This window comes from Anolis carolinensis, chromosome 1, assembly GCF_035594765.1.
Source record: "Anolis carolinensis isolate JA03-04 chromosome 1, rAnoCar3.1.pri, whole genome shotgun sequence".
Lineage (NCBI taxonomy): Eukaryota > Metazoa > Chordata > Lepidosauria > Squamata > Dactyloidae > Anolis > Anolis carolinensis.
In genome coordinates, this window is record NC_085841.1 from 32,285,060 (window position 1) to 32,311,278 (window position 26,219).

At 37.7% G+C, this 26,219-nt stretch overlaps 2 protein-coding genes across 2 annotated transcripts in view; one reads left to right on the forward strand and one right to left on the reverse strand.

Annotated features, from left to right (window-relative positions):
- Positions 1-14,187, forward strand: part of smyd2 (SET and MYND domain containing 2) — a 58,422-nt gene extending 44,235 nt beyond the window's left edge. Inside the window, exons 8-12 of the mRNA XM_003216018.4 lie at positions 3,269-3,379; positions 4,045-4,165; positions 7,122-7,296; positions 11,423-11,531; positions 12,825-14,187. Coding sequence (XP_003216066.1) covers positions 3,269-3,379; positions 4,045-4,165; positions 7,122-7,296; positions 11,423-11,531; positions 12,825-12,905 — 597 coding nt within the window. The 3' untranslated portion in view covers positions 12,906-14,187. The remainder of the gene's footprint in view (positions 1-3,268; positions 3,380-4,044; positions 4,166-7,121; positions 7,297-11,422; positions 11,532-12,824) is intronic.
- A 1,766-nt stretch (positions 14,188-15,953) lies between these two features.
- The window catches only part of ptpn14 (protein tyrosine phosphatase non-receptor type 14), a 154,160-nt gene continuing 143,894 nt past the window's right edge, over positions 15,954-26,219 (reverse strand). The window contains exon 19 of the mRNA XM_062972045.1: positions 15,954-22,257. Coding sequence (XP_062828115.1) covers positions 22,129-22,257 — 129 coding nt within the window. The 3' untranslated portion in view covers positions 15,954-22,128. The remainder of the gene's footprint in view (positions 22,258-26,219) is intronic.

A 26,219-nucleotide genomic window follows, 5' to 3' on the forward strand; every position in this document is an offset into this window, starting at 1 on the left:
GAGGGGATATAAATATGGTAAATATGTAAGTGAAGAACAATTGTTGTTTGTAAGAGAAAAAACTCCTTGTGTTACATGATTTATGTATGCTTCTTTTCCTTTCTGAAATAAGATGATGGCATATAGTCAATTGTAATTGTAAATGTGACTTTCTGAAAGAATTTGATGTTTTTACTACACAGAGGTCATGGATATTCAGAGGTTTATCAGTTTTTATTTCATGATTAAAGATAAGAATGTAGGTAGTATGAACCTTTTGAAGCTGGTGCTACAAAGTGTTTTCTGATTGTGATTTCTAGTAATACTATTTGAGAATCTGTTGTGTTGTTGTTCAAGCTTATGCAGACACGTTGTAGCACAATACATTATGTCTTTAAATTGCTGTGATATAATTGACCTCTATAGTACAATCTACATGTTTATTCATATATAAATTTAATTGCCTCACAGGTAAGTAGCTATAGGATTTCAGCCTTACCAGGTGATCCCATATAAATCTGTGGAACTTAGTGGGACTTCATGGATTGCACTGTCCTCTAGGTTAGCAGAGCAAAAAAAGATTTGACAGCTGCCTGTATGAGAGATGGGCATTAAAGGAGCAAAGCACACCTTTTGTTAGAAAATGAAAAGTGTCCTTTGCTGCTTCTATTAATACCTGAAATGCATATTAATATATTTGTGGGTGTGCTTTAAATAATTAAAATCATACATGGAGATTTAAATATGTCTTGATCATACCTTTAGTTCTGGTTCAGAAATGAATGTCTAGTTGTGTAGATAACAGCAGGAATTTGTAGTTCCTTCTCACATGCAAGAATGAATAGTTTTCATAGGTTTCTTCTCACTGCAAAAGAAATCTGATTTCTATATGTATATTTGAACTTTGCAAAGTGTTTTAGGGAAACACAGTGTTTTTTCCTGGGCAAAGAACGTCAGCTGGCATTCAGTATTACAATGAAAGATTTATAAGGTAGAGCTATGGATTCACAACTGCTCCGTATTGAGTAAAAGCACTGAATCTCACTATAAAATTATGGAAGTACCCACCTGGCCCACCTTAATAGCTATCAGTCAGATTAGGCAAAGGATATTCCTTATTCAGGAGCATCATGCAAGAGTATCACAAAGGTTCAGGGTTGAAAGTTCTTAACTAAAGAGGAAATGTAATGGTAATGAAGTCCTGTTTCTATATCATAGATATAGTTATGAATGGAGTCCCCGGTGGCGTAGTGGGTTAAAGCCTTGTGACTTGAAGGTTGGGTTGCTGACCTGGGTTCGAATCCAATCTGGGGAGAGCGCAGATGAGCTCCCTCTATCAGCTCCAGCTCCATGCGGGGACATGAGAGAAGCCTCCCACAAGGATGGTAAAAACATCAAAACATCCAGGCATCCCCTGGGCAACGTCCTTGCAGACAGCCAATTCTCTCACACCAGAAGTGACTTGCAGTTTCTCAAGTTGCTCCTGACACACACAAAAAAATAGTTATGAATGCATAACTACAAATTGTCTCCTGGCTCCCTTAGACCATCTTAACAGTCAGCAGCCACATGAAGTGGTTCAGGTATGTTCTGTTGGTAATTTGAACACTGCAGGATGAAGTTTCCAGCACCCTCCCTCCATGTATCTGCAATGTGGTGAGAACATGTGAGAGAAGTCCTGCTTCTGATTGTAACATTGCAGATCACTGGCAAGAGGGTAGTTGGAAGTGCCACAACTGCATGCAGAATTGACCTCTGTCTCTGCGCAATGGTTGCTGGGTGTTCACACAAATAGTTGTACAATACCAAATCAATGGCAAAAAAGAAGCACAAAATATGCAGACTAGTAACCTGGCTGTTAAGGTAGATTGCACTTGCAATCATTGCAATAATGACATGATCATGAATACTGAACAGTAGAAATTAAATAATAATAATAATAATAATAAGATAGTAACAAATGTAGTAATGCTTTTTGAATAAATTAAATATATTTTTGGCTGACCAGATGGTTGCACACAGCCAGATGGAGCTTTGAGAAGAACTAGAAAGATAAATTCTAAAAATGAATCATACTGAGAAAGCAAGTTAGACACCTAACAACATCTAGGGCTACTTGGTGGTGGAGACCAAAAGCACAGAGAGCTTCACGCACAATAAAGAGAAGTAGTAGTAGTAGTGATAATAATACATTTTATTTGTTACTCCCCTCTCCTCATGGCTCAAGGCGGGGCACAACATAGTTAAAATATGCAGACAAAACAACAAACGATAAAATACACATATTAAAAACACAGAACAAAGAATAAACCACCAATACAAATAATATGTACCCATTTGACTGGATAGGCCTGCCAGAAGAGATAGGTCTTCAATTGTGTCTTGAATTCTGACAACTCATTTAGGTATTAAATCTCTTCTAGCAGGTCATTCGTCTGGGTGACAGCTGCCATTCAGGTTCTGGCTGGTTGAAGTAAATGTTCCCCAGAGAACCTAAGTGTACAAGGCGGATTGTACGGGAGAAGGCAATCCTGTAGGTAACATATTACCACTCCAGTTAACAAATACCACTGGTGACTCAACAACAGAAAAGGTTGGAAAATAAAAGGAAATAATTCTGAAATGGTGACCAATCACCACCAGAATTCTTACTGAAGATCTTTCAAGTTCTTCTTCATGATCATTGTACATACAGGTCATTTTGTGCCTCCTCTGAGGTCTTTAGAAGCTATTAATAATGCTCATAAAAAGGTGGCTTATGAATCCTGGCTTAATTCGCTGCAATAAACTAATTCCTGGATTAGATATCATGCTGACATTTCCCTTTCTTAATCTGTGTACTTATTTTCATGAAGCAAGGAGAAAATATCCGCTATTGCAACCTCATTGTTTTTAATTCGATGTTTTAATACCGCGTTGTGTTTTTTCGGCTGCTGTGTATAATTATTAGTTTTATTATTGTTCTTTGATGTTTCATATTTTACTTTATCATTGTTTTGTATCTGATTTTGCTGTAAGCCACCCCGAGTCCCCTCCGGGGGAGATGGAGGCGGGATATAAATAAACTTATTATTATTATTATTATTGTTATTATTATTATTATTATTATTAAAATAGACTGCCTACTCTAACATGAAAGTAACTCAAATCATGGTTCTTTAAATAAGAACTTCTTGTTTACCAGGGAAAATAGCCATTGCTTATGTAATTCATATGCAGCAGTATTTGTACAGATAAAGTGTATTATGATCTGTAGATTCTTATACAATTATTACTTTTCCTCCTCTAGATATTCACCAGTTACATTGACCTGCTATATCCCACAGAAGACAGAAATGACCGTTTAAAAGATTCCTATTTTTTTACCTGTGATTGCAGAGAATGCATTACTAAAGTTAAGGTAATACTTAGTAACTTGTTTTCTTATTTAGATAGACTATAGCTTTACTGCAGTAATACAGTATTCTTCCAATTTTTGTCACCCTTCTACTGATAATGTATTTGCATCTAATATATATGTAGGGGTTAAACAAAACTTGTGATATAACATATATCTTCTCTCCAATTTATTGTGGTACAGTATCACATATCCACTTACTTTTCTGTCAAAGTCTAAAAGGCAAACTGAATTAAATGTTCATTTAATTTTGAAATGTTATTTTTCAAGTATTTCTCTATGTCTGCCTTGTTCAAAACTGGGCCAAGCTGACTGGGATTTATTTATTCATCATATCAGAAGCGAAATTGAGGGTACAGTTGTAATGTATTTAGAAACGCAAACAAAGTTAAAAACTTGGCATTATACTAAATGTCCTTTGACCAGAATCTGGCCACTTGGAGTCCTCTGATGTCCCTACGAGAAGCTGACTGGGATGGGAGGAGTTGTACCGTATCTGTTTAGGGCACCAGGTTGAGGATGATTTCTGTGTCTGAAAATGCCACAAACCCAAGCTCTCCTTAAAAAAAGAAAAAAAAAGAAGAAGCTGTTCTCAGGGTCCTAGTAGATTTGCCTTTTGTGTTTTGTTTGGAAGAGGTCTTGTGACTGCCTTGTAACTCTTCCCTCAGGACAAAGATAAACTGGAAATCCGCAAGTTGAATGAGCCTCCCCCAGCAGAAGCTGTGCGAGATATGATCAAATATGCCAGAAATGTGATCGAGGAGTTCAGGAGGGCCAAACACTACAAATATATCCTTTGGTGTTCTGTCTTATCTAAATCCCTGTAAAGCTGAACTTTAGATTCAATACAGTTAGATTCAATTTAGCAGTCTCATTCTGTTGAGGCATGTCCAAAACTGAAATCCCATAAGCATGAAGATGTCTGTTTTAAACCCTTCTTTTTATTCTGCTTTTTAAAAGGCTGGTGTTTTTTCCCCAGGAAGTATGCTAACTTTGATTTACAATACAGTTTGGTGTTGCTTGTTATTGTATTGGAGGGGGGAAAGAAAAAGGTTGGGAGCCCAGGTATAGCTATGAAGAAGGGAGGATAATAAAATGAGGCCAGAGCTTCCCAATAAGAATTCTTCTCCCCAGTTAATTTTATTCAGTCCCCAAATTTCTAATATGCAGAAACTTAAAACTTTAGAGGTATATTTAGAAATATATTATAGATATCAAAAGAAAAGGGGCAGGTAAATTAACCAAGGAAATGAGAATACTGCAAATCGAAAAGATCTGTGTTTGAGCAGTTTTCAGTGTCTTACTCTCTGCAATGCAAGAATTTTGGGGACTGAAGGAAATGTTCATTTGAGGGCTCATTTTGCTTCATTCTTCTCCCTGTAGACTCCAGGGATAGAGGAAAATGTGGATTTTGAGGGAGCTGATAATTCAAAAGAGGACCCCAAGCCACAAAGCTCTTTAATACTGAATTAATTCCTATTTAATTTAACCTTATTTGAGACTTTTAAAACAATGACTGGAATTCATGATTACAGTTACAGATGTGTAGCCTGCAGCTATACATCTGTAACTTTTGTGTTCCTACTTATTCATGATTGTGGCATTATTACTACAGTCGTAAAAAGTCTGCTAGTTCTGCTTTACCCAGCATCAGCCACTGTGAATGATGGAGGTTTTTTCCCCCTTTATTTATCTGGGCATAGCATGCTGACATTTTCACCCTTCTCTATCCAGAAATCCACAGTGCAAGAAGGAATTAGGAAAGTGGTCTTTTTTCTGATTGTTACTCCACAGATCTCTAGAGGGAGGGAGTGAAAATGTCCATCTGCTGCTCTCCAACTGACAGAACAGACCTGCATTGTTCATGGCAATTGCTGCCCAGTAAAGCAGGATTTGGGACAGGGGAAGATGGACCAGAAGATGCTGCTTAGTTAAACTCAGTAACTGATTTAGGATATCAGCCAAAATATTTTTTTTCCTATGTACTTTAATATAATCCATTTCTTAAACAGTAACTCCTTATCCCAGCTCAGGTAATTATTTCTAATGCTACACTGGCAGATGCTTTTTCCATTTGATAAAATCTAGGACGCATTCGTGTTACTCATTTCCAGCACTTAGATTCCACTTTAACTGCCATGGCAACATCCTTGGGAATCTTTGGGTTTGTAGTTTGGTGAAGCACTACCACTCTCTAGCCAAGAATTCCAAATACTTCACCCACAAACAGGAAATCCCAGGTTGCAAAGGATGGAACTATATCAACTGAAGTGGAATGATAGCTATGCCGTATGAATATTCCCCTGGATCTGCAGCCTCTAGACCAAAGCTTTCCAAACTCTGTGTCACAACACATTGGTGTGTCAGCTGCAGTGTATAGATGTGTTGTGCAAACATAATGAGAAACCTCTGAGTCTGCAAAATAAGCGATACATCATATACAGTAGAGTCTCACTTACCCAAGCTAAACGGGCCGGCAGAAGCTTGGATAAGCGAATATCTTGGATAATAAGGAGGAATTAAGGAAAAACCTATTAAACATCAAATTAGGTTATCATTTTACAAATTAAGCACCAAAACTTCTTGTTATACAACAAATTTGACAGAAAAATTAGTTCAATACGCAGTAATGTTATGTTGTAATTACTGTATTTATGAATTTAGCACCAAAATATCACGATATATTGAAAACATTGACTACAAAAATGGCTTGGATAATCCAGAAGCTTGGATAAGCGAGGCTTGGATAAGTGAGACTCTACTGTATTTTTAAAAACATAAATGAAAGATTTTCATGAGATACGTTGTTTCCCCATACATTTTGCTATTACAATTTCATTATGTATCTGTATCTCTTATAAGGGGTTAGTTTCACCTCTGGGTTGCTAGTAAAACCAAATTACTGTGTTGTTAAATGATGCATGTCTGAAAAGTGTGTCCCTGACATGAAATGTTTGGAAAGCTCTGCTCTAAACAATCACATCAATAGGGATTTGAAACAGCAAGAAGCACAAGCTGGAATCCAGTGGTATTGTGCAGGCTAAATGCTCATGGTGGTCAAATGTAAAGCAATAGTTTAACAGCTGTTGAGTTTCTAACTTGTGCCTATAAACAGGACAAGCATGTTTCCTCAGGGGAAAAAAGTGAATGTAGCCTCCTTTCTTACTAAGTGAGACCTGGCAAGTGGGTATCAACAAAAAGACCTTTCCTTCATGCTACTCCAATTGGCCAATGTTCTCCTAGAGTTGCTTGCCAAGCATCTGTGTTGTGGGTATTTTTTTTATTTAACATTTCCAAGCATTTTAAAAGATACTAAGATACTTTTAAGATTCTACAATTGCTGGTTATTTTGTCTCTGCACATATTTTAAATTTTCTGATTTATTTATTTATCTAGTGCATGCTGGGTTGTTGGTTTTTAAAGATCTATCTTGTGGATAGTTTTTACATATTTGATATGTAATTTTTCTTTAAAAATGGCTTTTGTAAACTGTTGGGGCTTCTATGTTAAATGATCCCAAAGAAAGTACCAAATAATACAATCATAGTGGAGAGCAGCTGTATCTTTAAAGGTTGTAGATGCCTGAATGGTAGATAATGGAAACAAACCACAGAGGAGAATTCTATGCGCTGTGTGTACCTTTGTGGTTTCAGTTAGGAAACCGCAAAATACTCAGCTGTATAAAGAGCCTGAGGTTATAACTGGATGTTTTTCACTCCCTGTGTTCCTTAACTCTTAGCTTTACCCCCAAGCGAACTGTTAGAGATTTGTGAGCTTAGCCTGGAGAAGATGGGCTCCGTGTTTGCAGAGAGTAATGTTTACATGTTGCACATGATGTATCAGGCCATGGGAGTCTGTCTGTACATGCAGGATTGGGAGGGTGCTCTACGCTATGGACAGAAGATTATCAAGCCGTACAGGTAATGTCCTAATCTCTATTCTCCTTTTCTATGACATTTTAGAAGTACCTGCAAAGGAACATGCCCAGCAAAACACAGCTTTGGTTTCCAGTTCAGTGAATATATTAGTCTTCATTCAAACTCTGTCCCAGCAATGGAAGCCAAATAAGGATATTTAAAAGAACATAAGTCCATCTGTCTCTGATCACAAGATATTGGGATAACACTTTTTATTTGTTTAGGAAGCAAAGCTATTATGGGTTATAGAGCAAATTTTTAGCAGATTTCTAGGAGGTTTAATCTATTTGAATCCACATGTGAATATAACTAGATTAAAAGAAAATGATTCTTTTCAAATTAACATGGTCTGTAGGTATTATTGAAAGTGCCATTTTAGACCACTTTTGTAGCTTATCAAAGCTCATCTAAATTAAGAATTGTGCTGATTTGAGTGGCGGACTGGGTTACCCGCATTTGAGAAACCCCTAACCTTTCTCTTCCCCACAAAAAGCTGAAAATCATCTGAAAATTGTTATAATTTATCCCCACCATATAGCTGCCCACTCCTTTTTGAGACATAGCTTTATTTTCTGTATAAGAGAAAAGCGGGTACCGGCCGCATAATCTTTTACAGCATATGTAATTAATACTTTAAAAAAAAGAGTTGCCTGGTGTACAAAAATGTAAATGTGTGTGTGTTTAAAAGGTGGCTCCCTATCAATTGATAGAGAGGCTTCAGCTATAAAAAATCAGTAGTCCTGCCTTTTTTCCCTTCTGGCCACTCTACTAGTTGACCAACTTTTAAAATTAGGAGGTATATCCAGTTTGGGGGCAAATGGAAAGAAAACCAAGAAATCCTGATAAAACCAGTGAATTATGTGTGGAGAGAAAGCAGTGTGGCTGTTTTTCAGCAGCATTTTTTTTTCAAAAAATTCAGTAAATCAAACAATGGATTTGATGCAACCTATAATAGATCAATGCTAGCAGAGAATTAGACACAACAATTTTTTAGGGAAATATCAACAAGAATGTTGAGAAGATCTTCCTTATAGAAACAAGAACCATGTTATTAAAACTCAATTTTTGGTTGTCAATCTTGGGCATAAAGCTTGTCTTCCAGAGCTTTGCTAATTAAGTAGTTGAGTTAGTACAAATCAATTTGCTAATTAACATCTTGGGTTGTAGGTGGCAAGTGGGTTGGTAGGGATTTTTTCTTTTCTGGATTTCTCAGTTTATGCTTAGTTTAAAAATAGGTAGGTGCTCACACAACCACACCCTACCACGGGCCAGATATGAAAGGGTAGTGTGGAGATTTTATGGGTAGAAAAGGCTTTTCTTCAGTAATGTTTCCGTTGGACTGGTTTTTATCATATATTATTGTATCACAGACAATGTTAGGAGCCCCTGGTGGCGTAGTGGGTTAAAGCCTTGTGACTTGAAGGTTGGGTTGCTGACCTGAAGGCTGCCAGGTTTGAATCCAACCCAGGGAGAGCGCAGATGAGCTCCCTCTATCAGCTCCAGCTCCATGCGGGGACATGAGAGATGCCTCCCACAAGGATGGTAAAAACATCAACACCCCTGGGCAACATCCTTGCAGACGGCCAATTCTCTCACACCAGAAGCGGCTTACACTTTCTCAAGTCGCTCCTGACACACACACAAAACAGGCAATGTTGTATAATACTATATTTGTTAGATACCTGATCATTTCAACTCAAGATTTCACAGACTAAAGTCAGCACCTGCAGCTATCAGCTCATTGCTGCACTGATGATGACAGTCATATTCTAGCTTGAAGGAAGGTACCTATAAAACAGTGGTTCTCAACCTGTAGGTCCCCAGAGGTTTTGGCCTTCAACTACCCAAAATCTTAAAAGATGGTAAACTGGCTGGAATTTCTTGGAGTTGTAGACCAAAACCTGGGGACCCACAGGTTGAGAATCTGCTATAAAAGGACAAAAAGAGCACTTCTTGCCCACCATCATCAGTCCTTGCCCTTCATTCTCTTTCTCCCCATGAAGACTTGGCCAGATGTTTAAACCCCTGTCCCAATGATCTAACTTCTCAGCTCTCCTGCTGTCAGATTTTAAATTCATTTCAGCAGGGTTTAAAACCAGGCAGCAGAAGGAGGGAACTGAGGTGTGGATTATTGGGAAAGGGGGTTAAAATTTGTCAGCTGAAGGAGAGAATATCTGTATTCAGATGGTGGTAAAAAAGGGCTGATGCTTTGGATGAGGTTGAGCTAGTTAAGCAGCAGCTACAAACTCATGAATAATTAAATCTATGAAAGAGAAAGCTGTGAATGTGGCAGGCTGGCAATTGTATTATTGGATACTGAAAAGTTATTGACAAGTAACTCTAGGTTATAAATCTATGATTGCAGTACAGGCAGTCCCCAAGTTACAAATAAGATTCTTTAGGTTGTTCTTTAGATAGTATAAGGAAGGGTTAATACTCCTGTAGAGTTTGTTTTGTTGCCTGTGACCTGTTCAGAAGATTTCACTTCACTTTATGTTCCTGTGGTAATTGGATTTTGAAAAAAATTGCTTGTTGTGTAAACAAGGATTGATGAGAAAGCTTCAGTGGAGACACCTTTCCCCATGATAATTCTTACAGGAGTGAATTTCCCTTCCTAGGGGTAGATTTCTTTCACTTCCTGTTGTGCCACCCCCGTTCTTAACTAGGTGTGTGTAAGTTGGACGTATTTAACTCAGGAACTACATGTATAGGATGCCTGACAGCTATAGAGATAAAACCATTTTAAATTAATCAAAAAAGATAATATAAAAAGTAAAATTAAAAATCCCTTACAGATAATTCAGAAAAAAACTTGGGGAAAGTCTTTCCCCCCGAGTGAAAACAGAGCAAGGAGGGATCAATTGTAGCTTCCCCAGGGAGCAAATTGCAGAGACTTCAAGCAGCCACAACAACAACAACAAAATTTTCAACATGGCAAAGCATTCAATATCAATACTAAAGAACATACAGCAACGACATAGTAAAAATATAAACATAGTTACTGTTAGAACGAAAATACTCATTAGCATAAATATTAAAACAGTTGAAACCATTCCATTGGGTGAGTTCAGCTACCAATAGTTAGAATACCAGGGTGAGCCTAGAGAGTTGTAAGAGTCCACTTTGAAGGTCCTATCCCTTGCTTCTACCAGTAATCCTGGCAACTTGCTGGGATAGAGATCTTAGGACTTGAAAAGGGTTGTATATTAGCAAAACCATATATAACTTCACATTCCTTCTTGTAGAATCATAAGAGTTGGAAGAGACCATAAGGACATAAATGTGGCAATGATGGAAGAGCCTGTCATCTTTTATTGTAGCCTTCTCACTTTGTGTTCAATTTGAGCTGTTTCAGTTCTTCAGACAAGACCGTTGTTTTTTAAAAGCCAATATTTCCCAGTCACCCAGAACCATTTGTTTGGGAAGCACCATTTGTAAAGATGTGCCACTGTCAGCATTTTAAGCTTGGGGATGCTGTAGTTGCCTTGTGTTTGCCATTCTTATGTGTAAGCCCATCAGAAGGCTCTTCAGCAAATTATTATCTTCAGGCATGATTTTCTCTCCAGCTGGGGAGTGTGAGCAAGCCTCTCCCTTTGAATTGGATGCCAGTATGAGGTCATAGATCAGCTGGCAGGGCGTGGTGATTGGAAGACACAAGGGCACACTCCTTCCCTGGGGCCTGAATGAGATTTATCACCCCAGTGATTTTCAGAGTTTTTACTGGCTCAGAGCCTGGCCTTCTAAGCTGGTTTAGGCTGGTTTGTACAACCGTGATAGTTTAGTGGGTTGATGCTTTACCTTGTAGGACTGCTTTTGGGTTACCACCCTTTCAATGAACATTCATCCAAATGTGTACAATGCTTTGCAAAGAGGCCATGACATGTTGAAAGAGCATCCGTTGACCAAAGGCTCTTTCATGAGAACTCCAGGAATTAACCATGACAATAATTTAAAAGAAAGGGAAAAATGAGCAGAGTTTTTGCCCTGTGTGATATCAGGGTCATGTCAGGCTGAGGCTTATGATCTTCAGCTGAGCTGCTGTAGAACTTTGTTTAACTGAGTTTTCAAGCTCTGGTGAAATCTAATATGTGTTTCTTTTCCCTTTCCTTTTTTCCTGACTTTTTTGTAGCAAACATTATCCTTTATATTCCCTCAACGTGGCCTCCATGTGGCTGAAACTGGGGAGACTATACATGGGCCTGGAAAACAGAACTGCTGGCGTTAAAGCTTTGAAGAAGGTATATATACTTAGAAAAACTGTACTCCAAATTAAGTTCCTTAAGTTATACACAGAAGTGCTTTTTATAGAAGTATATCTGTATCTAGGTTTATCAGATATTCAGAGCTATGGCTGCAACAATGAAATATGACATTTTTCAGGCCATCTCTATCTTGTACCAAAATATTAAATTAAGAGCCTGTTTCTCTACTAAAATTATAGATTTCGAAATCCTAGATCTAGGGGTTGTTAAGTCTTCGGTGGTTTTGAATTTTCTTTTAGTTAAGGTGCCGGCAAGGAGCTGATCAGTTTGATTCCTACACATGGTTTTCCCAAAAGGATCCTTCCCTGAGAAGTCACTCTTTCTCTGATTTTGTGTACAAAGCTGCTCAGAAACTGAATGTTCTTGGCTCTGGTGGAAGCTGGCATATGGCTCAGAGCAGATTGCATTTCAGTAGCTAACTTGAATGTTAGTGCATATGGTAGTCAAAATATTTTCTCCCCTGTAGCTAGAAAATCCTACATGTTGAGATAGGGATGCAGAAGATGAATTCGGAATGGAGATAAAATAAAATGCAGATTGTCTCACCCTTTAAAAAACTGTTTACCACTGTTAGGTTTTTGTTCTTGCATGAGAGTCAAAAAGACCAGTTTTTGTTTCATGTCAGTTGGTTTTGTGGAAAACATATTTTCTTTGTTTGCAGTAGAGTAGACCCATTGAATCAATGGTTGAGTGGTGAGGCAACACAAAGGTAAATTCCATTGATTCTGTGACTCTATTCTAATAAGGATTGCTTCTGTGTGTAGTATCTGAAGCCTTAGCCATTGTGTCAGAATTTCAGGCAAAATTGGTTACAGGGGCCTCTGCAGAGGGCTCTGCAGTTGTTTGGTGGCCATGCAAGTAGGGGGTTATGGTTCTTCAAGCAATGGGTGAAACATCATCCAGTCCTGTCGGCCACCCAGACTTCAATCTGTCATAGAACTTTTTTGAGCACAGACAGGCCTAAACCTGGCTTAGAGCAGCCCTGTGGGAAAGTCATTTTCTATTAAGATTGGAATAGAAAGGCAGAGAACAATGTCGTTTAACTTTTTGCTTGTCTGTGCTTTTCAAAAGAGCTTGGAGATCTCTTAGGATCAAAGGTGCTGTGTATATAATATGGTTTCATACTTACAATCAAATGGGCTGTTTTCAATTGGGTACATTTAAGGGGACAAAAACCAGCCAGAGGTTTCTGACTCTTTGGAATCCCTGACGAGAGTATTTTATAAACCCAGGCTATGTGAATCAATTGTATTTTCCCCTTTTTTGCAGGCAATCGCTATCATGGAGATAGCACATGGGAAAGATCATCCATACGTTATAGAGATCAAAAAGGAATTAGAGGCCCACTGAGTCTTTGAATCTATGCAATCCTTCAACCTTTCTTTAAAAGCCTTGCTATGGAACCTTCAGGAGTGCTTTGAAAATTGATGTGGGATGAAAGCTTTTCTGTAAAATAATTGGAATGACAAACATGTGGTGCACTTGGGCCTTGCCTCTTGCATTCTCTGAGGTTTATGTGAAATATCTTGAGCCTTGATGAATTAATTTTTGAATGCTTTTTCCCCCCTAAGGAAATGCCACGGTTTCATACAGTTCACGCCTTTGATCAATCATGTGCAGAGATGACCAATTCTTTTCTTTATACATTTTAATGTGTTATGTACCTTCGCCATGCAAAGCAATTAATTAAATTGGGACAACATTGCTCGAGCCTTGATTGCTTGTTTGCCTTCACATTCTAATAACATGCATTTTGGCTTCAAAAATGTATTGTAGAGCACTCCTTTGAAATTAAGTCTTTATAACTTTTTCATCTTTTGTATACTTACTGCCCCAGTGGTTATCATGACCTTTGCACGTTTCCTGTCTTCACCTGTCCAGTTTTAATAGCACTAGATCATGTCATGATAGACCTAGAGCGAACAAAAAGTATGTTGTATATGCTGCTTGATCATGTCTGCTTAACTGCTCTACCAATAGGAGTGGGCAAATGAGGAGGCTTCCTCTGTGATTTCTTTTCTCTCTCAAAAAGTCAAAGCCATTAATTGAGAACAAATCTTGGTTTATGTCTCTGCCTTGTTAGGAAAGGAACAACTCATGGAATCTGGCTTTGAACATCATAGCAAACAGAATTCTAATTGACAAATTGCTTGGAAGAGTTCAACAGTGATTGAACAGATTCATGATAAAACAAAATGTCTGTGATTTCCAAATGCAGCCACTATCTACATGGATAATGATTAATGCATAATTCCTTGTAGTGCTGACATATCTATATTTTATTTAATTTATTTATAGTATACCACTTGACTCAACAAAATGTCAAATCAACATATATCCATCCATCCATCCATCCATCCAGTCAAGGCTGTGCTTCTTCTTCTTCTGTACTATGCAAACACATTGGAGTAAACAAGTTGACCTGCATGTGAATGCCTTTTAAGAAGCATATGTTTGCCCAATGATCAGTGCTCTGCAATTACTTCTGTATGCATTTTTGCCTTCTGCCCAAATAGTAGAAGCCAGTGCTGATGTAAAAGTGAAATATTTCGCTTTGTCCTGGTTGCCTATAAGTAGCATTATTCAGTGAAATGAGACAGCACAAATGACTTAATAAAAATACTGAACTTCATTTTGCTCAACTTTTTTCTCAGTGTTCTTACCAAAAACAATCTGTCATGTTTGAATTTAAAATGCAAGATTGAAATTAATATTTAGGTTCACATATTAAGAAGGACATTTTCTTTTTTGGGGGTTCACTAAATTTATTTTTAAAATCATAAAACATCTTACAAAAAGGCATTACATTCCGCACATTGCTTTGAATGGCTGCTGGGACAAGTGGCCTATTGGTACTTTTTCTCCTCTCCAAAACAACAACAAAAAAGGTATAAAAGCAGATGGCTCACAAGTGACAGAAAAACATTACAGTTTTACAACCAACATAAAAAAATTCATAGAAAAATGCTGTTTCAAAATATCATTGTTAGTTTCGCAAGCCACCCCATTCCCACCCACCTTTAATGTAAAGAACTAAAACATTACATCTGGTGACAGCAAAAAATTTCACTACACCTCAAATGCATAACACCTATGAAGCAGAGGAATGTTGGCTTTTTAAACAGAAATAGATTTAAGAAGAATGAGGTGCAGGATTCCTTCAGTTCTTCACTAGTCTTAGAAAAACTTTCCAGAATACTGCTTCACACTATAAAAAAGAAAAAAAGACCTTGCATTAGAATCCTTCAACATCTGCATACTGCTTCACACTGTTTTGTGTAAATACTAGGTATGGGCGAATTAATCGTAATAAATTAGTTAATCGTAATAAATCCGAACGGGGTTACAAGGTGGTTTGGTGCTTCAAATGTAACCTTCCAATTCAAAGCGTTGGTGCCCATGCCTCGGAATACCTTCAGATAACCTTTTGATATATGAGAAACTGTTTTAATTCAACCAATAATCTGGCTACCATTGGGGTTTAAGAGCCCCTTAGAAACCAAGTCTGGAGCATTTTCTCTCCTGGTTATCCAGGAGAGAAAACCCCCTTCTCTTCCTGGTTGGTTTCTACACCCCTCCTCCTCCCACGCTCTGGGTATTCCCCTTGTTTACTTTTAGCCCCCTTGTAGACTCAACAAATTTGTTTCACGGTCAGCCTCTCTTTCTAGTCCAATATAAATTGATCCCTCTCTCGTTCTTGCTCTTTTGTTTCTCCCTCTGTTCCCTGTTTCCTAGGATTTCTTCTTCTTTTCTCATGGGAGTCCCCTTGCCTCTTTCCAATACCTTTTTATTTCTTTCACACTTACATTTCTGCATGTCTCTTCTTCTCTCCTCCTCTTCTTCTTTTAAGTGGAGAACCCTTTCGGACGTTCGGCTGGCCTCCCAGTTTCACTATCCCCCCCCCCCAATCCATTGGGGCAAGGGAGTTGCTGCTCTACCCAGTCGCCCTCCAGAGCTGACACTCTCCTTGGAGTCCTAATGTGCCCGTCTCTCCGCCATGACCACACACCTTCCTGGATGGTTTCTATGGGGCTCTTAAACCCACTCCTGAGCATTTCCCCTCCTGGTTAGAAGCGGGCTAAGCCTCATAGGAAGAAACACACTCCTGGATGTTTTCTCTCCTGGTTAGAAGTGGGCTATGATATAAAACTGGTTTTTTTAACTTTGTAACAGAAAATGACAACTGGGCAAGAAATACCAGAAATGGTTGAAACAAACTGGTTTGCTTGCTCATCTTTGGGAGCATTGTTTCTAAAGCAACATGCCATATCTAACACAAAGCACAGCTTAGTGTGATCTTAGCGAGAGTTAGGAAAGAGCACAAGGCTATCCAGTCCAATCCCCTGCCTTACAGAATGTACAAATCTCATTTTGAAAATGATGAGGAAATAAACAGAATTTTCAGGAAAAAGGTTTTATTGCATAATATGGTTAAGCATAGCCGCTTACAAAAAGCTTGAGTCAAAACATTCTTACATTGCAAAAGACAGATATTTACACAAAGGCAGTGTAAGGTGTAAAAAAATATTCCAATTATTATTGATGAAGAAAACATTATAAAAACAGGGAAAGAGAAAAAGTGCAAAAATACTGTCAAAAGTCAATCGGTTCTATACAAAACAAAACCGACAAGCACAAGCTTATGTACTGATAGGAATATACATTAGGAATATACATTAGCGTACAAAATTGCATGCATAGATTTTTAGGCTTTCAGTGGTATAAAAAAGATTAATGGCAGTCATAATCAATTTATGAAGATAATAACAACTGAATTCAATTGTTTACAAAATGTATACATACAGAAGTACTTATGTCTCTTCCATAATGACTTTGGACTCAAGTTAACTAAATTCCAGCTGGTGCATAAAAACTGTAGTAAAACCAAGATATCAACAATCCAGTGATACAAAACTGATCTACAGTGTAATAATCTTATACATGTCTACTCAGAAGTAAGCCACACAAAGTTCAATGGAAATTATTTCTTTGTTAAGTGTATAATAACACAGTCTTACAGTGGAATCCTATACACAGAAGAGAACTGATTTCCGTGATGCTTACAATGAGGAAACTGGCTATAAGATTGCCATTTTAGCATGTAAATTTCTATAGCACACTACAGCTTTAATTATACAGGTGCTGTTCAGAATCATCTACACTGCAACCTTCCCATCAGAGCTGATCTCATCAGTCCTAATGCCTCTACCATGCATTTTTATTCTAAAGCAATGTCTTTGGAAAAACTGGCTAGAAGCAGAAGGAAGAAGAAAACATTTTTAAGGCGGTAGCAATGAATTAATTTCTTGACATTATTTCTCTCTTGCCCTACTCCTATTAGAGCAAATCCAAAGAATAAATTATTAAATGATAAATGATAAATCAGAACACAGATAACTCCCACTGATTCTATAGGTCTACTGTAGTTGGGATTAACAAGATTCAGGCAAATATATTTCTGAGTAGCAGCAATTCCATCTATGATTCTAACAGCAAAGCATTTTGGGATTGTTTGGCCTCGAGATGGTGTACTATTTTGCTGTTTTACATGGCTTTGTAGAATGACTATAGTAGGGAATACAATTTCATCCAAAGCAGAAACTACACAGGAATTTTCAATACACTGAAATGACCCAGGAATTTATGGTAATTCTGTGGTTGCCTTTGATGAATCCGTAGAAGTATATAATGATTTGAAACAACCCAGGAATTTTCTTTGTACCTTCAGAAAAAAGGTGGCCAGTTATTCCCAAATTACACAGGAAAGTCAATTAAACTGCACTAGCCTTGTTTTTAGACTACAGGATAAAGCTTTTTGTTATGCCAGAGGAATATCATCTGTTGCTTGACATACAGGCTATAACCCATGGGAAGATGATGATAATGTGACAAGCGACTTTCCTTCTGGGAAGAGTGAATTATTTTTGGCTGCAGTCCCATTCTTGCTTACATAGGGTAAGCCTCACTAATATTTAATGGGATTTAACATCAGAAGGTATGTACAAAATCACAAGGTAGATGAATTTACCATTTCCCTAACTACTCATAGCTACTAATGGTGATTTAAATAGCAATTAAAATGAATAGCAAAGAAATTACAATTGAAGGCACAATCAGATGATTAGTAATGCTTAAAAAGGAAGATTATCATGATACATTCTTGGGATTTCTTTTAAAATATCAGGTTTCTGAAAAAAATCATCACTAGCCTTGCAAATTAGTTGCATCGATCGCACATGTACATTTTTACAAGCTTGGGTTGAAACATGCAACTTCCGGTACTGTTAATCATATGGTCCTAAATCATTATTTTTTTTAAATTCTAACAAAGGAACTGACAGTCACACTTTTCCTCACCCAACTAGGCACTGCTCACGATTCCAGCAATATGTAAAATCATTTTTAAATATAGAGCCATGATGCTTGCTATCCAATAGTGAGCTGAATTCTTCTAAAGGTATCTTAAATTCTATATTTTATGGCGCAGCAGCAAGATTTTAAGATTATTGACTTCTGACATTATTAAATACTGCATGACTTTCATTTTTGACATTCTCCAGTTATTTTGTATGTATAATGTAAGGTGTAGATCAGGGCTTCTTAAACTGTGGGTTCCGACCCCAAGTAGAGTCATCTTAGCTCAATGTTAGGGTTCCAAAAAAAATTGTAACAGTAAAAGTTCTCTAAACATCACTTAGTGGCTGTTTCTGATATTTACTGCTTTCCTTCAGTTCCTTATTCCTTCAAAGCCTATTGTACAAGCTACAGTCTTTTCTCAGTACCTCAAATCATTTGTCCCACTGAAAATAATAGGATTTGCTATTATTTTCAATTTCACATATCCATATGAAGTCCAGGAACATATCTCCACCAAATACAGTGGTCGTACTGTAACTCATTCTGAGCTGTACACTTTCCACTTGGAGAAAAATCTGTCAAAATATTAGAGTTCATTAAGAACTGTCTTGATCAACCAACACTAGTCACCAGTGATCATCAGCCACTTAAAACCAGGCTTTAAAAATTATCACCAGCAGCTTGAACTTGGTCAAGAAATCAAGTAGAAACCAATAGTATTGTTACATTGTTTCAAAATTAGCATCAAGTGTTCTCTGTCGTCACCCCACAACCTGGACCATGTATTGTTCCAGAGTAATCTAACCAGACTGTTATAAAGACACGGAGCTATTCACTTAAACAGCAACAGGCAACTTGTACTCTCTCTCGGCCTCAGAGGAGGGCAATTGCAAACCTCTTCTGAACAAATCTTGCCAAGAAAACCACAAGTTCACCATCCATCAGAAGGCAAACAACATCAACAAAAGCTGCATCTAGGGATTAAACCTGAATGAAAAGCCATGTGTTCTACCCACCAAGGTGTGGTGCCTTACATTCATGTTTGCGATTTCCTCTGGGACTCATGAAATATCAGAATCTCTCTTTCCCACCCTTGGATGCATGCTGAAAAGGTACTCTGGCTTGGTAAAATTTTGCCATTAATTAAACAGCCTACTATGCCCTTCTTAAATCAAATAAATCTTGAAATCACCATTGCAAATAAGGCCAATGAGGAATCATTGAAGATACATAAAGATCTCTCATTTGGAGTAAGATGTTACACAAAGCTCATCAAGATTAAATCTGTGAAAATTGCAGTGAATGGTACATGCATTTTAACAATAATTAAAAGAAAATAAGTAAGTCCCTTTCAGCACCATCAGCCATTTTAGGAATAGCATGAAAATGGTTCCTGATTATGCTGTTAACAATTTGGCTTGCTCGTAGGCATTGTTCTTCGTTGCAGAAAGCTCCCCTAAAATTCTTTGTGCAAGATGAGCAAACACAGTGACAAATAGCCTTGGCAATACCTTGCCGACTTTTCCCTTTAAGCCTCCATTATTCCTGCTTATTAAATAAGTTCTTTTTGTTTGTGCACTTACAGAAAAGCCAAGAATAGACCCATTGCAATCCAGATCTCATAGTATTGAGACCTTGGAGCCGATTATTTCCCCTATCTTAATCTCTACCTGTCAGGCCAAATGGAGCAATGGGACTTGACAGTTCTGGGTTCAAACTTAATTCATCATTAGGAAATTATTCAAAAAGCTATAATGAGATCACTAATTTAATACACTTTGCTTCAAGGTTTATTCCTTGGCTGGCTTCCCAGATACAAAGCGTCTCTGTGCAATTATCACGCAGATGCCACTAAAAGACTTTAAATGGTTGCAGCTAATTTAACAAGAGATATGTTGGCATCAACAAGGAGACGCTGGACTGAAAACCGGAGTTCACTAAAACAGTAACAGCATCTCTAAAGGAGCATCAACAAGAGATATTTCAATGTATTTTCTTTCCCCAGTCATTCGGGGTGGTTTGAGTTCTCTATTTCCCATGGAAAATCTGTTTGCATTTTATTATGTGTAGAAATTTCAACTGATTCATCAGCTACAGTAATTGAAGAAAATTGTATGCAAGTTTACTCAGAAGTAAGTCTCATTCTGTTCAGTGCTGATGATTACATCCTTTTGGATATGATATCCAAGGACATTTCCAAAGGACTGCAGTCTTTAAACTCTATTAGGATTAAAAGGCGTCCACCGGTTAAACTAGTAGCAGATTTATTTTATGTACATGTGTGTATACAGATCTAAAACTGAGTATGTTTGAAGGTACACAGTAAGAGCCCTTCTGGATTAGTCCTATCCTTACTTACATTACTATCTAGTTACAATTTGCAACAACAGATCGACATGAACAAGAGGAGTTGTGGATAGGATAACTCATTTGAAAAGTGTGTGGTTGTCATGGCCAGTCATCAAGATTTCAAGTTAAAAGGATCTCACTGAGGCATAGCCAGTCAGAACAGATAAAACTGGAATAGATGGTGTTGGTTATGACCTTTAAAGCCCTACATGGTCTGGGTCCCAATTACCTATAGGATTGCCTTCTCCCATTTAATCAGCTTTAGCTGGAGGACATTTACTTCAACCAGCCAGAATCTGATTGGCAATTGTCACGCAGAGGACCTTTTCATGGGCTGCCTCTGGACTGTGGAATGACCTGCCAGAGGAGCTCCAACAGCTAAATGAGCTGACAGAATTTAAAACACAATTAAGGACCCATCTCTTCTGGTAAACCTACCTAGTCCATTTTAAACTATTAATTTCAAATGTATATTCTATTAGTATAGTGTTTAAATCTTTGCACTATGTATTTTAATATATGTATTTTATGGTACTGTATTGAGGCATAAGGAGAGGTGGGTAACAAAAATAATAATAATAATTATTATTATTATTATCATTATTATTATTTTAATGTATAGAAACACTGATCTGAGTCCCCCCCAGAGAGATGGGTGAGTAATAAATAAAGCATTATTATTATTATTATTATTATTATTATCATCATCATCATCATCATCATCATCATCATCATCATCATTATTACTAATAGGCATATATGATAAAAACAAATTTTAACTATCAGGCTAGATGGCAGAGAAAAACACATCTTTGAAATACGTAAGGCCCAAACTGCTTTGTTTTGATGGATAAGAACTCTGCTGTTCAAACATGAATGAAATTAGTGGAAGTTGCTGTTTTCATTCATATTAATGGATTGCCACAGAAAGCATTGTAATACCTTCTCTCCTATGAAACACATAATCAAAAAATGGCTTGGCTTGGGAGCCTCCCTTAGTTCAAGGTATTTCAGATTAGATACCATGAATTTCCAGAGTCACATAAAAGCATTTCCAGAGTCAAGGTTCAGGCTCACATGTGGGAGAAGAGATTTTTTTTATTTTTCTAGCAAAGTATTTAGAAGTGAAGCTCATACAGAAAATTAGTTTTGTGTGTGTGTGTCACACACATACACACACACGTGCATTCTACCCACAACCATGGCATTATATTAATTCTTGCCCAACTGTGGGATCTGAACAGTATATCAAAAGTATTTTCTCTTTGTGTTATCTAACATATGCATCCTGTACAGCATCCTTCCACAACCTGAAGCACCCAGACTGACTGGGGAAGATGGGAGCTGCAATTTAACACATCTGGACAGCATCAAGCTGGAGAACACTGACTTAGGACAGCCATTTGCTTTGTCTTAATAATATTATAGAAATGCTTTAATTTTTAAAACTTGGACAGAAACCTTTTCCACAAGAGTCTTTATCGTGTCAGCACTGAAAAAGTGGTTGCAAAACATTATTTCCCCAAACAGCCTTACATGTCATACAGCAATGCAAAGGACAAGAGAACCTCTGTGGATGGGAAGATCTCCTACTCTCAAGGGCAGGTTGCAGTGAAGATGTGTCAATAAAAATCATTACATGTTTCACAAATTAAGGAAATTCACACATCATTTTGCAGGAAAATAATAACAATAAATTATTTTGTATAAAAGAATCTGTAGGTCCAAGAAAGTCTCCTTACTGTTGAGGCAACATTGACAATGTGCCATAAAATACTGTAAAAAAAACCCAACAACATACATTGTATAAACAAAGACAGAATCAAAAGACTGTCTAACTGTGACTGAAGGACCTCTTCAGAGGTTGTCATATGAGTCTGGAATTTTGAAGGAACAGGATGAGAACCTGATAGACAAATTTGTATTGAGCGATAGTCTGAATCATGAACATCCTCTGCTCTCTGAGATATTGCAGCATCACTGGAACATCGACTTTCTGTAAAATCAAAGGAAAAATCATATAAATATTTGTGTGTACTCCTTAAATGAATATTGGTAAGGAAAAGAAAACCAGATTACAGATTAGGACTCTGTTCAATTTATGTGTGTGTGTTTTGCAACCTGTAGAACAGTGGTTCTCAATCTGTGGGTCCCCAGATGTTTTGGCCTTCAACTACCAGAAATCCCAGCAGCTGGTAAACTAGCTGGGATTTCTGGGAGTTGTAGGTCAAAACACCTGGGGACCCATAGGTTGAGAAGCCCTGCTGTAGAATATTATATAGTATGTTTTTTTTCTGGGATGGAAGAATCTACAATAGTGTTGATTCAATGGTGTTGAACTGGGAATTTCCACTCTATGCAAATATGAATATCAGAGGGAGATAGTAATTGAGGAAAAGGAAAATATTTCTTCTGTGCCTGTTAAAATCCCCAAAATTATCATCCCCTCACTCACAGCAATGCTATTTGTATTTTTAAAAATATGTTAGTGCTAGAATTTAGGGAGGGGGTTGTTTTTGTGGCTACCATTTCAAGAATTCTTCAGCCAGTATGGATATTTCACTGTGGAAATACACTATCTCCACATAGCAAACAAGTTGAGTCCTAATCACATCATATAACTGCAGGGTTTGTATGGGAACTACATTGTTGCATATATGTTCAATCTGGTATTAACTCAGTTTCTCATGCATCACATATTAGGGTGGGGAGGGGAACATAGGAAGAATTGCTGGATCAGGCCATTAAGCTATATGGCCCCGTTTTCTGATTCTACAGTGGCCAATCGGCTGCCTATGGGAAACCCATTAATTAGAACCTGTCTTCTTCTATTAGTAACTGGTACCAGTTTTGGCACTGGAAATAATATACAGCCAATGCAACAATTTAGCCATGAATAGTCATTGTCCTTACTATTTAAAAATGCTATAATAATCTCCTTTTTAAAGACATCAAGATGGCAGTCATCATGTCAGGAAAGTCTTTCACTCTTCCTGCCCTCATTGGCATTCAGATCCAGCACATGAGATATTCTCCATTTACTTTCAGAATGAGCTAGGTGCCCTTCTGAATGAGGCTGATAAACTCAATATCATCCCAAATACCTGCTTATTATTTTCTCATTGGGGAGAGGGGCAATGATGTGTACATAGATTTCCAAGTGACCATAAGGGCAATCCAGTTCAACATCCTGCCATGCAGGATTGCACATTCAAAGCACTCCTGAAAGTTGGCAATCCAGTCTGTTTAAAAACTTTCAGAGGAGACTCCATCACACTTTGAGGCAGAATATTCCATTGTTGAACAATATACTTGAGTTCTACTCAGAATGCAAAAACCATGTCCCACTGCCTAGAATCCAAAGGCCATGTTTCCTCTAAGTCCCTTTGTGGAACAATCCATCCAAAGAACCGAACAGGACTACTCTCAGTTCAAATGTATGCAGAAGGAGACCTTTCTTTTTCCTTCCCTCGTTTTGCTAAATGTCAACACTGCAGCAAAGAATGCTGTTGGGTGGAATCTGATCATCAGCTCATGACCTAATTGCTTTGTTAAGCCTGTCAGAACATGGCCCTGTCTAAGCAGGAGAAAAATGCAGGCAAGTTTAGACTAGCTCAGCTCAACCTTACTCTTAAAATTGCTGAGCATCTGGCCTGATTTTTTTCTACATTCAGTTGCTATATCTTTCTTTCCCAAGTCTAGTTTTCATGTTATTAAGAGTTCTGGGACAGATATACCTTATCTGAACCATTCAAGTTGAAAACTTTGGCTTGCAGTTGAAGATAAAGTTTTCCCCTTGACATTAAGTCTAGTCGAGTCTGACTCTGGAGGTTGCTGCTCATCTCCATTTCTAAGCCAAAGAGCTGGTGTTGTCCATAGAAGTCTCCTAGGTCATGTGGCCAACATGCCTGCATGGAGTGCTGTTAACTTCCTGCTGAAGCGGTACCTATTGTTTTACTCACATTTGCACATTTTCAAACTGCTAGGTTGGCAGAAGCTGGGGCTAACAGTGGGAGCTCACCCCCACCCCACGGATTTGAACCACTGACTTTCCGATCAGCAAGTTCTGCAACTTAGCGGTTTAACTCGCTGCACCACCAGGCAGCTAGCACCTCAAAAATGTACTTTAAATACTGGCAGTCTATCTCTGATCATTTTGCTCAAACTCATTATTTCTGAAAAAATACTTTTCTGTTTAGGAGAAAGTATGTTCTGCTGGACTGCAATTCTTACTTGAAAACTGGTCTCTTTTGAAAGCACTAGGACTTCTTTTACACAATATAGTTAGAATCAGCTTAGAAAATCTATCTTATGCTGCTAGAACATAACACTAAACCTCTGCCTTTCTCCAAGTTTCATTCCCATAATTCTAATGCTGAAAAACCCTCCAAACAGAAGATGAGAAAAGTGGGGAAAGGGCTGTGCTTCTATGTCAAAGGCTTTGTTAATTAAAGAACACCTGTATCCGTGTTGCTTGTCTGAGAATTACTGCAATAAAATCAGTCTTTGATATTGTAGTTCTGAACCTCTCTATTTGAAAAGTATACAGTAATGAGAACAATATATGCACTGGGAATTTCAGGTTTTGTTTTTGAAAACTTGGAGTCCCAAGCTCTAGTAAAACCATAAAATTCAAATGCTATCCCATTTTCACAAGAACATTCTATGGAGTATCTAAGTTTACTGGATCTTTTAAAATCATTTAAAAGATCTAGTAAAAATGTTAAAATATGGAAATCATTTTTTCATTTACCATTAGGAGCCAACAAAGATACCAAAATAAAAGAAGGAACAGCTGTCAATTGATAAAAGGTCAAGAAAATTGAAGAATGATAAAATTGAGCTTGTGAACAGACATAGCATATGGCTAATGTTTCCAGAAAATCATAACTATTTGCCAGATTTTGAAATTTCAAATGCAACCAAAATATTTGCTTAAATATTTGGCAAAGATATAAGTCAGTCTCGCTGTAGACAAATACAGTATTGTGTAACTGTTTCTATACAACAAATGTAGTAAATCTGCAACGTATTCATTTTGAATAGGTCTTCAGTAGAGATTATCTGAATACATAATACAACACTGTGACATTGCCATGCAAGAAACAAGGCATTGCATGAATAAAAGATGCTTGGCAAGGTGTGAAGAAGAGTCTGCTAAAGAATAAAAATCTACAGATGGGCTGGGAAAGGCTTCCAGACTTGGCAATTTAATATGTCTCTCATGGGGTTGCCATTCTCCAACTCTTTGCTCTAACCCTAGCGCATCACCTCCCGCTTTTCCTTCTCTCTCTAACCTCCTGCTCTTCCTCCTGCTCCCCTGCCAGAAATGATTAAGAGAATGGTAAGATCTAGATCAGAATGGAGTGCCATAGTCAGGGGATAGGCAACTTGGTGACTTCTAAATAGTTTGAATTACAAATCTCCGAAGTATGGAGCACAAGCCATGCAGCCGTGACCTCTAAGAGCTAAACATCCTGACAAAATGCAAGAAATATATAGATAACTAAGATTGTTCCCTTTTCCCTCTATCCATGTGTGACATTGATAAGGATAACAGTTCATGATGAACTCATCTATCATGGCTACTGCTAAAATAAACCTGTCTATCTTAAAGAAGCTGCAGGACACATCGTATTTCTTTGATTATAAGACAGTGGTCCTCAACCTGAGATCCCCAGATGTTTTTGGCCTTCAACTCCCAGAAATCCTAACATCCGGTAAACTGGCTGGGATTTCTGGGAGTTGTAGGCCAAAAACATCTGGGGACCCCAGGTAGAGAACCACTGTTCTAAGACGGCAATGATGGTAAGATGCACACTAATTTCAGTGCCACCACTAACAAAAAAAAACACGTAAGATGAGCTCATGGTTTTCAGACACAAACTATTTTTAGACATTTATACTGGGGGGGGGGGGGGGGTTGCATCTTAGAATCGTAGAAACACAGTTTTGTTA